Consider the following 15,440-nt stretch of genomic DNA (forward strand, 5'->3'; position numbering starts at 1 on the left):
GCAAAATAAGGAGCCAAGATTTTCACCCACTTCAGCAGTAATAAGACCCTTACACCATAATATCAGTGGAAAACATGTGGAGAGCAGTGATAAGGTATCACTCCTCCTCCCAATCAGGGTGATCCCAGTGGAGGCTTAGTGGGGAGCCAAAACTCCCCAGCTAACCCAGCAGCAATGAGAAGTCCTGTCCTTGGGTATAACAAAGCCCAAGTGAGAAACCCAAATTTCTACCCCTACCTGGCAATAACAGAGATGTACTTTTCCCTTTCTCTGCTAGAGTGGTACAAAAGGAAACTGCTATGGTCTGAATATTTGCATCACCCCCAAATTCAGGTGTTGAAACCTAAATGCTGGTGTGATGATATTAGGATATGGGGTCTTTGGCAGGTAATTAGGTTATAAGGGTTCTGCTGTCATGAGTAGGATTAGGGCCTTATGAAAGAGACTGCAGAGAGCTGCCTTATCCCTTCTACCATATGAGGACACAGCAAGAAAGAAGCATCTATGGACCCAAAAATGGGCCCTAACCAAGCACTGAATATGCTAGTGCCCTGATATTGGACTTCCCAGCTCCTAGACTGTGAGAAATAAATTTTTGTTGTTTATAGGTCATCCAGTTTATGGTATTATAGCAGCCCAAAGAAAGAAACTATTATAAACCTAATGTCTTTAATACATATAGTATTAATTTTATTCAACTATTCAAAACATTCAAATTACCTATTTCACATCAGGGTATGTAGTACAGTAGTCGTGTTTTTTGAAAAATCAGTACATTTTTTGAAGAATCAGTAAATTTATAAGTACATGTACTTTTAAATTTAACTTATAGAGTTGTTTGCTGTATTTTCTTATCTGTTTCTTGTGTCTGCAGTGTCTGCACTTGTTTCATTCTTGAATGTTCTCTTTTTTTCTTTGTCAGGCTTTCTAGAGATTTGTCAATTTTATTTAGTTTTTCAAGGAACAAGCTTCTTGTTTCATTGATTTTTCCTATTGTTTTTCTGTTTTACATTTCATTGATTTCTGCTTTTTATTATTTCTTTCCTTCTGCATGGTCTGGATTCTCTTTTCTTTCTCTAGGCTTTTTTTGTGAATGGAACTTAGATTATTGATCTATTTTCTCTTTTTTAATATATGCACTTAGTGCTGTACATTTCTGTGTTTTCACTGAGTCTCACAAATTTTGATATGTTGAATTTTCATTTTGATTCAATATATTTTAGCATATTCAGTTTGATGTATTTAAAAAATTCTTGAAAGACTTCCTTTTCAACCTGTATTATCTAGAAGTGATACTTTTTCTAAGTTGTTTGATAGTACAGTTCAGCTCCAATTTTGCATCCTGAGAGCATATAAATGTAATTTTAAAATTCTCCAAAAAGAGATCTCTAAGCTCAGATAGTTTCACTGGAAAATACTCCCAACTGTTTAAAGAATAATGAATACCATTTCTATACAATCTGTTCCAGAAATTAGAAGAGTTTCAATTCACAAAGATAGTATTACTCTTAAACAGTAACTAGATAAAGGCACTGCAAAAAAAGCAAACTACAGACCAATATTTTTCATAAATATAGATGCAGAAATCCTTAACAAAATATAATCAAATAGAAATCACATGCACATACATCAACACCCATGGGATGGGAACATACACATCATGGCCAAGTAGTGTAAGAACCTCAAGGCTGGTTCAATATTAGAAAATCAATCCATGTAATTCACCTTATTAACAAGCCAAAGATGAAAAACTGCATGAATGTTATCAATCAATGCAAAAAAAAAGCATTTAACAAAATTTAACAGTCATTGAAGATAAAAATTCTCAGAAAAATAGAAATAACGAGTAATTTCCTCAACTTGATAAAGAGGAACGTATAGCTAACAGCACAAGCAATGGTGAAAGAATTGAATGCTTTCCTCCAAGATCAGGAACAAGGAAAGGGTGTCCCCTTTCACTGCTCTTATTCAACATTGAGCTAAAGTTCTAGTCAGTACAGTAAGACAGGAGAAAGAAAGAAAAGGCATACAGATGAGAAAGGAAGAAATAAAACTGTCCCTTTTTACAAATGACATGACTGTCTATGTAGAAAATCTAAAGCAATCTCTAAAAAGTTCCATAACCTCAATGAGCTGGATGCCTCCAGCTTTGTTTTTATTTTTATTTATTTATTTATTTATTTTTTGCTTAGGATTGTTTTGGCTATGCAGGCTCTTTTGTGGTTTCATATGAAGTTTAAGGTGTGGCGATTCCTCAAGGATCTAAAAATAGAAATTCCATTTGACCCAGCAATCCCATTACTGCATATATACCCAAAGGATTATAAATCATTCTATATAAAGACACATGCACACATATGTTTATTGCAGCACTGTTCACAATTGCAAAAACTTGGAACCAACCCAAATGCCCATCAATGATAGACTGGATAAAGAAAATGTGGCACATATACACCATGGAATACTATGCAGCCATAAAAAAAAAGGATGACTTCATGTCCTTTGCAGGGACATGGATAAAGCTGGAAATCATCATTCTCAGCAAACTGACACAAGAACAGAAAACCAAACACCACATGTTCTCACTCATAAGTAGGTGTTGAACAATGAGAACACATGGACACAGGGAGGGGAACATCACACACTGGGGCCTGTTGTGGGGTAGGGGGTTAGGAGAGGGATAGCATTAGGAGAAATACCTAATGTAGATGACAGGGTGAAGGATGAAGCAAACCACCATGGCACATGTATACCTATGTAACAAACCTGCACATTCTGCACATGTACCCCAGAACTTAAAGTATAATAACTCAATGAGGTATGGGAAAATGGCTTGGCTTTTGAGGCTCACTGAGAAGCCGGTGGTTGTGCGGGCAGCCATCTCAGTGTCTGCTCCAGGTCTCTGCCCCTCAACAGCGTGGCATGACCAGTGGGTGACCCCGGAGTGAACCATGGAGATGGAGGTGCCACTGCTAAGCCATGGTTTTCCAAAGCTACAGTGCTGTGCCTTCTACCTGGCCCTAGTCTTGGCTACTCTGCCGCCTGTGCTTCAGATACAGACCCCACCTTCTCTACTGAAGCCCATCCCACCTGGCAGTGAACAGCACCTTCCAGTGGGAGCAGATTTTTCAGAGCATAAAAGAAGATAATCATTACCAGCAGCAGAGACCACTATAAGTTGTTCTTAATTAGAACAAAGTTAGTACTTTGGAAGATCAGCCTCACTCTGCAGTACTCACAATACCTAATTTTTCAGGTCTCTCCTGGATAAAGAAGAACCCAGCTCAAATTTCCTCTCTGACAAGTTGGGATACTATGTGTCTCTTAAGGGACCAAGAAGATAAAATTAGGGAGGATTATGAGCAAATCCTCAACATCAAACTAGCAAAGAAATATGAATCTTTTTTGAAACTTACACGTGATCAGAACATACAGTCATGTAGCAGAAGGTCAACCAGCAATGTTTCTTGAAGCTTTTCTGCATTTCAGGTACCAGATTTGACCTCAAGAGATAGCTGCGGTACACTTTTTGCAATGGCTTGATATAATATGTTAGCTCCAACTTTGCATCCTCAGAACAATTAACCATATTTAAAGGTCCATTTTTATACAACTTGAAAGCCCTTGAAATTTTTTGGTTATCAAAACATATTTTTCTTTTCTCTCATGTAACAAACAGGGTATCCTATAGTGATATATTTTACAAAGAAAAAACACCTGGGGTATCCTATAATGATATGTTTTCTAAAGAAAAACAATCTGGAGCAACTGTTTAGCAAAATATAACTTTTGTGGTTCTTAACAAATGAAGAATTTCACCAAACACAATTCCGTAAAAAGTGTGTGTAAGAGTATCCAGGTTGTGTATATGTGTGTCTTAAACTATTGTCCAAATTTTTTTATTGAGGGGGTTCTGGGTGAGAATTTCTGTGCAACAACTATAGTTAAAAATGTTTTCTTGGTCTTCAGAAGATCATTAATATTTTGTGCCCATATAACAGTGGATTGTTTTACATGCAGGTATTATTGTTAAACACAGAGACTATTTCCAGGCACAGAAAATGAATCAGAAGTTAGCATAGGTAGTAGGTGTTATTATGATTAAATAATGAAGGTTTGCCATGTTAGGTCTACAAATGATATGAAGAAACTAGAAACAGATCATTTGATACATGGACTTTGCTCAACAGTGTCAGAAAAATAGCTAGACTCCAAGTCTTGAAATATCCACAGGGAATCTCTGCTCATTTCTTCGACAAAATCAAAGAGTTCCCAAGACACTGAACCTCCAAAGGAAAAAGGCCTTTCCTGGAGCAGAGTATGGGGGTTTTCTGGGAAGCAAGGCTTAGGTAAGCATGTGGCTGGGCCACATCCCAATGGCACTCTTACTTGGGAAGAGTCGCTTGACCTTTGTATTAGTCACTAAAAATCAAACCTGGCTTCTTTGTTCTTGTTTCCTAAAATTCTTTTAAGAGGTGTCCACATGCAGCTGCTTGAATCTTGTTTTGGCAACCCCCTGCCCAAAATTGTTTATGAACTGTTCTTCACCTTGTTTCCAAGGTTGAGGAACAGAAAGTAGCCTCTGATTGGAGGAAGCGGAAGTTAAGTGTGTATTTACTTTTATATTGTGACTTACTCAGGACCACATTTTACAAAATGTGGAGAGGAAAGGAGAGGAGAGAGGAAGGAAGGGGAGAGGAGAGGGGAGTGTTAAATATTTTTTAGTTTCAAGATAGAATATATTTTTCATATTAGGAGTTATTTTGAAAAATTGAATTTAATTCAAATGTATATCAATACCTTCTAAAGTAAGGTAATATTCACTGATGGTTGTTTCAGTCAGAAAGCTAAGAAATATTTGGGAATATTTAAATCTGAAGAGTTTTTATCAATGAACATAATTAACTTAAATATAAAGTAATCTAACTTAAATTACAACATTATTCTTTGTACATTTTCATTATGCAGTATTAACAAGCATAGTTTCAAGCAACATACTAAGCTTCAAAAGGAAAAGGAATTCAATGGAGGAAAGATAGCTCCTTCAACAAGTGGTGGTACAGCAATTAGACATCCATAGTCACAATTTTTTTAAAAGAAAAATTGATAAATAGGACTTCATCAAAATTAAAAAGTTTTTCTCTGTAAAAGACCCTACTAGAAGGATGAAAAGATAAGCTACAGCTTAGGAGAAAACATTTGCAAACCATATATCTAACAAAAATAAGCAGCTAGAATAGATTAAAAATTTCCCCAAACTCAACAATAAAACAATCCAATGAGGAAATGGGCAAAAGTAATGAATAACCATTTCATGGAAGAGGATATATAGATGGTTAATAAGCACATGAAAAAATACATTCGATTAGCTATTGAATGTTAGCCATCAGGGAAACACAAATTATAACCACAATGATATATATCATTACACACCTATGTGTGAGACCGGATAGCTCATACATTGTTGGTGTGACTTTAAAAGGGTACAACTTGTTTGGAAAACAGGTTGTCAGTTTCTTAAAAAAACGTAACATGCAGCTGCCATATGACCCAGCAATGTGCTCCTCAGTATATATCCTTGACATAGGAAAATTTATGTTCCTACAAAAACTGTGCACATGTGTTTATAGAAGCTTTATTTCTAATAGCCACAAAATGAACACAACCCACATGTCCTTCCACCAGTGAATGATTAAGGGAACTGTGGTACATCCATACCAAAAAAAAAAAAAAAAAAAAAATCCCGGTGCAGTGGCTCACCCCTATAATCCCAGCACTTTGGGAGGCCGAGGTAGGCAGATTTTCTGAGTTCAGGAGTTCCAAACTGACCTGGCCAACATGGTGAAACTTCATCTCTACTAAAAATACAAAAATTAGCTGGACCTGGTGGTATGTGCCTGTAGTCCCAGCTACTTGGGAGGCTGAGGGAGGAGAATCACTTGAACCTGGGAGGTGGAGGTTTTAGAGAGCCAAGATTGCACCACTGCGCTCCAGACTGGATGACAGAGCAAGACTTAAAGATTGCTACACACAAAAAAAAAAACTTGGTTGAATGTCCTGTTATCCTGTTAATTTTTCTGGGTAAAAAAGGTTATATATTTTATAATTCTGCTTAAAAAACATTGTTAAAATGACAAAATTATAGAAAATGGAGAATAGATCAGTGGTATCCAAGGGGTCAGAATGAGGAGAGTTGCCAGGATGGTGAGCAGGAATTGGGTCTACGAGAAGGCAACAGGAATAAATATTCTGATGGAAATGTTCTCTATCTGATATACTAGTTGTGTACAGTTTTGCAAGATGTCACTACTTGAGAGATGTTACCACTGGAAGAAAATGGATAAAGGATACACAGGATTTTTCTGTATTATTTCTCATAACTACATTTGAATCTATAGCTATCTTTACAAGTTTAATTAGAAAATATATTCTTCAAGACATGCCTTTCTCATGTTTTAATATATAATTGTTAAAAAATATTTTGTGACTGCAGGTTTCTACTTAAGACATCCAGCATTTGCATACTTGGTGTTTGCTGTATGCCTATCATTCTTCTCGGACTGTACATTGATTGATTCATTCATTTATAATAATATACTTATTATCACTGTATGTTAGATACTTTTCTGGGCACTGGAAATAGTTTTGAACAAAGAAACATCTCTGTCCCCATGCAGCATATATTGTAGTGAGAACAAACCCACAGATAATGGTACATATAATATATCCAACAGAGAAAAGTAAAGCAGAAAAGAAGGATGGAAAATTCTAGCTGAGAGGAAGGATGTTGAATTGCAAATTAGAAGATGTAGCATTTGAGGATAAATTTCAAGATAAGAGAAGTGACATAACTAGGGAAGAAAATACTGGATTGAAAAGAAGGACCATTGAAATGACTGGAGATTTTATTCTTTATGACTTAGGAGGCTCAGTAAATATGTAATGAACAAATTCTTCTCCATCTAAAGACACTTCTGCAGTGTTCAGGAAAATGGCCAAAAACAATCACTGTTTTAGAATTACTTATGTTGTTTTCTTCTCTAAATTTAGCACAAGTTCCTGATTTTCTATTATAACAGATTCAAACTTCTGGGACAGTCATGCCAAACTAAGAGCAGAGAAAGTGGGGTCTACTTCAATTATTCAACTTTCCCGCCTACACTCTTTGTAATAAAATACCTTCCTCTCTAGTCAAGCTTCTATCTCGGCCTGACCCCTTGTACTTCCTTTCTCTACTACGTGTTTTCTCTTGTTGTATCTTGAAATTCCTATTTATTCTCCTCTATCTACTAATCTATTTTCATGAATAGTGAGGGTATCACAGGGTGGCTTGCCATGAGTACTTTAGCCAACCCATAATCTCCTCTGATATCCTTAACCTCACCATCCAAGTTATTTCCAATAAAAGAGGAATGTTCTTTGATATGTACAATTGGCATTTTTTTCATAGTATACTGAGGATAAACCAAAAAAAAAAAAAATTTAGAAACTTGACTTTTATTGCTATATATCAGATTATCTAAGTAAACATTAGTGTACTTTTCTATGAAATTCAAGGTTCAAGACAAATATGTGCTATATCATCCTCTTTCAATTAGATTATTGGTTTATAACTTCTAATAGAAAGCAATTTTGAAAGCTATCAATAAGCAACATCCAATTCATATTTCACCCTTCAAAAAAGCCTCAATAAAATCTTTTTCTTCTGAATTTTTATTTAATTAAATCTTCAAGGCCAGACGTGGTGGCTCATGCCTGCAATCCCAGCACTTTAGGAGGCTGAGGTGGGGAGATCACCTGAGGTCAGGAGTTTGAGATCAGCTTGGCCAAAATGGCAAAACCCTGTATCTACCAAAAATACAGTTAGCTCAGTGTGGTGGCACAGGCCTGTAGCCCTAGCTACTCAAGAGGCTGAGGCATGAGAATCACTTGAACCCAGGAGGCGGAGGTTGCAGTGAACCAAGATTGTGCCACTGCACTCCAGCCTGGACAACAGAATGAGACTTTGTCTCAAAAAAAAAAAAAAAAAAAAAATCTTCAAGCCACAAAATTGACCAATATATTACGTAGGTTTGTGTTTAATTGTTTTATGCATATTGTATATATTTTTATTATAATAATGGAGTTATTTGGATGTGTAGGGCAGAGATCCTCAATGCCACCTGGCACTCAAACTTGGGTCTTGAACCCTAACCCCAGAACCTGAACATAGCAAGCAGTGAATAATTATATATTGGTCAACTGTCCACTGCACTACAAGAAGTGTAAAAAAAATATTCCTCATCTGATGTTCACTCTTAAGAAAAATATTATATTTAATAATTAAGTCTATAGAAAAGATATTTTATATGACACCTGAATTTCAATTAGATATACTAATAGTTATTTCCTTCTGATTTGTGACAGGCAACTATAATACTTTTTGTGCTTTTATTGATTACCCACTGGTAAATTGAATGTTTTAATTCACTTGCTTAAGAGCAACCAGAATCATGCAATTTTTCCTGCATCTTTTACTTCAAATTTTAATTCAGGAGATGGGTGAGGAAAGCTATGCAAATAGGATACAAACGAAAAGTGAACTTCTGATTTAGTGCAGTAATTTGTAGCCATGGAAGGGCAACACTTTTACTGCCCACATTCAATCTATTAAATGGTATATAATAATTTTATAAATTCTTATAAAATATATAAATATTTTATTTAACAAATAAACTAGGTTGGCTGCTGTGGCTCATGCCTGTAATCCCAACACTTTGGGAGGCTGAAGCAGAAGGAGGAAATTGAGACCAGCCTGTGCAATATAGTGAGACTATATCTACAAAAATAAATAAAAAATTAGCTGGGCAGGCTGGGAGTGGTGGCTCATGCTTGTAATCCCAGCACTTTGGGAGGTTGAGGCAAAAGATCACATGAAGTCAGGAGTTCCAGACACAGCCTATCCAACATGGCAAAACCCTGTCTCTACTAAAAATGCAAAAATTAGCCAGGTGTGGTGGCACATACCTATGACCACAAATACTTGGGAGGCTGAGGCATGAGAATTGCTTGAACCTGGGAAATGGAGGCCGCAATGAGCCAAGATAGTGCCACTTCACTCCAGCCGGGCAAGAGAGTGGGACCCTGTCTCAAACAAACAAAAAAATTAGCTGGGCATGGTGGTGTACACCTGTAGTCCTAGCTACTTAGGAAGCTGAGGTAGGAGGATCACTTGAGCCCAAAAGATTGAAGCTGCAGTGGGCTGAGATAATGCCACTGCCCTACAGCCTGGGTGATACAGTGAGATCTTATCTCCAAAATAATGATGATGATGATGATGATATTAAGAATTAAATTGAATACAATCCAGGTAAATTATAATGTAGCATTAATATATTTGCAAGCTTAGTGGATTTCCAGTGGATCACTTTATATGCCTGATACCTTCCATTGGAGAAAAAGCTAATAAAGAAATCAATGCAGAAAAGAACACCCCTAAAAACCACAAATGCACATTTTACTTTTCCTAAATTAATTTTTTGCATCTAAAGTGCAAAAATAAGGAAGTACTTTATTTTTCTCTTTTGATTCTAAATTATGGAACTTGGAAGAGCTCTGAATTAACCCAAACTATAAACTTGTCTTCCACAAAAGACCAAGTTTTTAAAACCAAATATTCAATCCAAACATTTACTAGATTTAACTGTTTTTTAATTTTAAATTTTAAACTTTTATGGGTACATAGTAGGTATAGATATTTACAGAGTACATAAGATATTTTGATCCAGGAATACAATGCATGATAATCACATCAGGGTAAATGAGGTATCCGTCACTTCAAGCATTTATCATTTCCTTGTTTCACAAAAATTTTAATCAGTTTTTTAGTTATTTTTTAATGTAAAAGAAATTATTGACTAGTCACCCTGCTGTGCTATCAAACACTAGACCCTATTCATTCTATCTGTGTTTTTGTACCCTTAATCATCCCCACTTTTCCTACCCTCCTGGACCCTCCTACCTTTTCCAGTCTCTGGTAACCATCATTCTACACTCTATCTCCATGAGTTCAATTGTTTTAGTTTTTAGCTGCCACAAATGAGTGAGAATCTGTGAAGTTTGTCTTTCAGTACCTGGCTTATTTCATTTAACATACTGTCCTCCAAGTCCATCCATGTTATGCTAAGTTTTGATAATAATATGGATAAGTGCATTTTGAATCAATTCAAGATCCAAAATTTAAGTACTTCATGCACATGGACTTGCTGTATTATTTTTATTGGTATATATGATACATTTGGGCATAAAATGCTGTTAAAATATAGAATCAAGTTTGGAGGCCTTCAGCTTTACTGCCCTGTTTCAACATGTCTGACTGTGACAATGGAACCAGCTTAGACACCAAACACTAATCTCCTCATAAATTCAATTGTCACGATACATGTTTAGCTGCATCCAGATATGACCAAGTTTACATTGAAAAAAAATGCCCAATAGTCCCTGGAAGGAATGTTAAGGTCAGACACTAGGCAGTGAGAGAATGAGCCAAATTTGATTTCACTTTATGTCAAAAATAAGTACAGAGTCAGTGACTCAGAGCTGGCTATACACTGTGACTAATCTTAGACCACATAAATTAGAAGTATGCAACAGGCTGTAAAACTGTTTCCAATCTGAACAATAAATTCCCAGTTCTTACAAACCTCTTATCAACAAACAATTCATGTGAACCCATATAAAATGAAATTAATTACCTAATAAATATTGTAATAAAAATAATTACATACTAAATGCAAAACAATTTTAAAGATAAAAATCAAAATATTTTTGAAGCAGCAATTAATACTCATGTTTTATATAAATGATTCTCCTTAATTTAAATTTAATATTTTATATAAATATTTTATATAAAAATAAATTAATACTCATGTTTTATATAAATGACTCTCCTTAATTTTTATATTTACACAAGGGAAAGTATTTATAATTTTGCCTAATGGGAATGTGGAAATAATATATTGCAATGGAGTAAAAACCCCTATGAAAAATAATGAATTTTAGAAGAAAACAATTCATTTCTTTCTTCTACAAACATTTGAATGCCTACGACGCCCAAGGCTTTCTGCTAGAAACTGTGAGTAAAACAAAGACAAATAAGACATGGTTCCTACAAGCAAAGAGTTTACAATGAAAATGAGTGGTTCCCAAATTCAGCACTGTAATATTCACATGTCTTGTTTCAACGAAGATCTAATTCCCAAATTCTGATTCCATAAGTCTAAAACAGTGCCATAATGCCGCACATTCTGATGCAGAATTCAAGCTTTGAGAAGTAATGGTCCTCAGTCATAGGAAAGTACATATTTCATAGTACAATATGTTTAGTAACTGTCTAATTCTCTGATTTAGAATCCCTTCAGTCTACACATATGTAGCCTTTTAATCCTGAGTTAAGATAGAATTCAATTTTCCAATTAGATTTTTTTTTTCTTTTTAGCAAAGACCTGGACCTTAAATTCAGGTGGCTCTATATTAGGTGCACATTGCTATTTGAATCGTGTATCTCAGTTCTATTAACTGAATTCCTGCTTCATTCCTGTGTCTAAGCTGCCACATTGAGTACCAGTGTACTCGATGTTCCGTTCAATGGCAAAAAACACAGTAAGTTTTGCACCAACCTAATATCTTCTGCCTTTTTCCTGAATCTCTCATTTATTTCAGATACATTGTCTTGTATTTTATTTGCCAGTTCTCAAAGACTCAGCTCCTGTCCAATGATCCAAGAGCACTTTACCTGGTGCTAGACCACCCTGATGCAGACCACCTGCCTCATTTGAACATTTTTTCTTCTCACAGACTACACATAGCAATGATGTGCTGGCCACCCACAGGGAAAACACCTGTCACCCCTTGATGGACCTTTCTGACAGTGTTTTCTTGTCCTCAAAAGTTCCTGGTAATCTACTTCAGTACTCTCCAATACGTACAGAATATCAGAATTATCTAGAGAGATTCTGAAGTATATGAATTCTTAAGCTTCACTCATTGAGGCTATGAGTCAGCAAGTCTGGGATGAAGTCCAGAAATGCCATTAAAGGCTTTAATAAAGAAGGCACATTTAAGCTGGGCTTTTAAAAATGAGTAAGATTTTATGTGTCATAGAAAGGGAAAATAATAATACAGCTAAGAGAAGCAAAGCAAGCTCATGATGAAACAGGGTTGAATATGTTTAAAGAAGAGAATCTAGTCAATTATTAGTTCATACTAGATACTTCATAAATGTTTTCTGAGTTGAAATACTGAAATAGTGAAATCATGTGCTAAATAAATGAAGGTTAGCTGGAGACATCAGCTATATGAAAAGGAGAAGATACAATAAAAGTATATAAGAATAAAAAAGTTAGAGAGAAACCAAATTCTAATTAGTGATGAATTCTAGGATATTTTCTAGACAATGAGAATGAGTAAAACATTTGGAGTATTCTAGCCCATCTCCTCCACATGACTTTCATTATTACTTCTGCGCTTCAGGTATCCAACTTGACATGTCTAACCTTTATTGTTCAGATAACTGCCAATGCATAAATGGTCTAATTCAATTAAGTGAGTAGGTGGAAAGATGAGACTTATGACTAGGCTACAGTAGTGTGGATGATAAGGCTAGTTAGGATGTTATTACAGGAAGCAACAAGGTTCCTAATATACACTGGTAGTGGACATGGTGGAGAAGGGGCAAATTGCAGAGCCATGTTGAAAATTCAATTGATAAGACCTGATTGTATGTAGAAGAAATGAAGTAAGGAATTATATAAAACTATGAGGGTTTGGGTCCAATGGATTGTCAAGAAGAGGCATAGAAAACTGAGAAAAAGGCAGCGATTTCATGTAACACAAATTCCATTGATACTCCAACCAGGTCTTCAGTTGAAATTTTTCAACAATTTGGCCGGGTACGCTGCCTCACACCTGTAATCCCAGCACTTTGGGAGGCCAAGACAGGTAGATCATAAGGCCAAGAGATCGAGACCATCCAGGCCAACATGGTGGAACTCTGTCTCTACTAAAAATACAAAAAAATTAGCTGGGTGTGGTGGTGTGCACCTGTAGTCCCAGCTCCTGGGCTGAGGCAGGAGAATCGCTTGAACCCGGGAGGCAGAGGTTGCAGAGATTGCAGTGAGCTGAGATTGCACCACTGCATTCCAGCCCAGTGACAGAGCAAGACTGTCTCAAAATAAAAATTAAACAATTTGAGTGGATGTGCAAGAAAAAGAGGACAAATGAAGGAGAGATTAAAATAAATTGATAGAGTAATGTTCTAGAGACAACATAATATTAAAATGAAAATGAACAGCTAGATCCTGAAAGAGTAAGGCAAAGACATCTTAAGAGAAGATATGTGGAGGGCATGAATAAAGACATGGGTAAAATTTTTGATGGAAGGAGGGCATATCAATATAGCTGATATTATTAGTAAAATAACAATAAATATGGATGATGGGGGAACAGACTAGGTTCAGAAAGAGAACAATTTTCATATGGAATGGAGAGTATTCCTATGAACCTATTTCCTATGGTGTAAAAATAACAGATACATAGAAGACTGTGGAGTAGCTGGGACAATTAAGGATGATGAATTTATAGACAAACAAAGTAGAATCATTTCTATTTTTTTCTTAGAAATATTTAGCAGCCAGCATCTTGGGTCGGGTGGGGGGGGGGAAACAACGTGGTCTTCTCAGAGTGAGGACTCTTCCTGGAGGATACGTCACAATGACAAGGTATGAGATCTAAGGAGCATGAGATGGTGGTGTTGAAATGTAACTGCTCCATTCTGGAAAGAGAAAGACTATAGTCTGAAAAAATGTTGCACTGGAAGAATGAGAAGGAAAGGATGCTGAGTTAGATGCTGAAATCAGAAAGAAGGCAGACTATGTCTTGATGTTCTAGGTATACAGCCTCCAGGATAAAAACATGAAGTAAAATTAGGCTATGAGGATTTCCAAGGGAGAGACAGGTTGAAAGACGTTTCCAAGATAAAGAATTTGAATGTGCCAGAAGTTAACAATTATGCCAATATCCACAGTGCCCGTTAGAACATGCATCCAGGAAAGTGGTGTTATAAGGAAATAATCAGGTTTTAATTTACATAAGCAGGTAGAATATGGAAGAAAATAGGATGAAGGATATTATGACGTAGGATAGAGCACTTCTTAGGGAAGGTGAGAGTTTCTTCTTGTGAACTAAAGCTTAAAGACCTGGATATTTTATTCAACTAGCATGAAAAATAAAGGCTGGTATAAAGGGGAAAATACATGGAAATGAGTCTGATATACTTCAACCATATAGTTCAGGGAAACATCTAGATTTCCATAAAAACAATTAAGACAAAACAAGATATACATGAACGGTTTACATGTTTATTCCTTCTTTCAAATCATGGTAAAGTATAATTTAGCAAGTCAAGGTTTTATATTTGTGGAAATACACTAAAGCAGATTTTCTCTCTTTTTTTCCTCCCTCAATCTCCCAATGTTTTGGAGAAGGGTTAAGGTTGTACACAGCTGGCACTTAAGCAACACATGGGATAAAAAAGTCTGTGTCATATTTTTAAATTGTAGTTTATATCTTTAGATAAATATGCTATACAGTTTGCAGGTGGTATTGACCCAATCCCCAAATAATTAAAGGTTTCACATTAGTTACCTGTTTCACGTTAGTTACCTGTTTCAGGTAGTGTGCTGACATTGCATGTTCTTTCATCACCTTCACCAGCTGAGGTTGAAGCTCTTACTTTAAAGACATATGAGGTATCAGCAAGAAGTTTTATGAAAGTATAAACGTGGTCTTGGGGAGAGACTTTTGTAGAATTTCTTTCAGCTGTTATCATATAATGGGTAATTATTCCATTTGCCTTTTTGGGTGGATCCCATTTCACTAAAACTGACTGCCAGCTAGTTGCCATACACTGCATATTCTGCACAACATCTGGAACTTAAGAAATAAACATAAGCCCAAAGTTAAAACGTATACACATGTAAGTAGGTAATTGATTAAATTATGTGATAACTAGATAAAATTCTGTTTAGAAGAACTAGAAAAATATTTAATATATCAATTTTTCAATGTGTGCTTAAAAAGTCATTAACATAGACTGAGTCAAAAGGCTGTTGACTTGTTTTTTATGCTATTTTATTAATCCTTACAATATTGAACCAGTCACTGAATATCTTCCAGGTCCAAGCACCAATCACATCCTCAAAAGCTCAGAAGCAAATGTGTAGCCTCAAGCCCAGGCCCAGGCAGTGTTTGATAACTGCTCTCTTAATCGGAAAGAAACAACCTTAGCAATACTGTGGAACATTTTTATACAAAACATACATGCAGGTGCCTCCCTAATATGACAAATCTGAGCTTCACAGAACTTGGAAACCCCTAACTAATTTAAAGGTAATGATTTTTTA

General features: G+C 35.8%; 1 protein-coding gene across 3 annotated transcripts in view; it reads right to left on the minus strand.

Annotated features, from left to right (window-relative positions):
- The window catches only part of PTPRQ (protein tyrosine phosphatase receptor type Q), a 238,146-nt gene that overhangs the window by 118,314 nt on the left and 104,392 nt on the right, over positions 1-15,440 (minus strand). For all 3 annotated transcript variants that reach the window (XM_074402503.1, XM_074402504.1, XM_074402505.1), the window contains one exon: positions 14,701-14,970. In XM_074402503.1, coding sequence (XP_074258604.1) covers positions 14,701-14,970 — 270 coding nt within the window. The remainder of the gene's footprint in view (positions 1-14,700; positions 14,971-15,440) is intronic.

The sequence above is a fragment of the Saimiri boliviensis genome, chromosome 7 (assembly GCF_048565385.1).
Source record: "Saimiri boliviensis isolate mSaiBol1 chromosome 7, mSaiBol1.pri, whole genome shotgun sequence".
NCBI lineage: Eukaryota > Metazoa > Chordata > Mammalia > Primates > Cebidae > Saimiri > Saimiri boliviensis.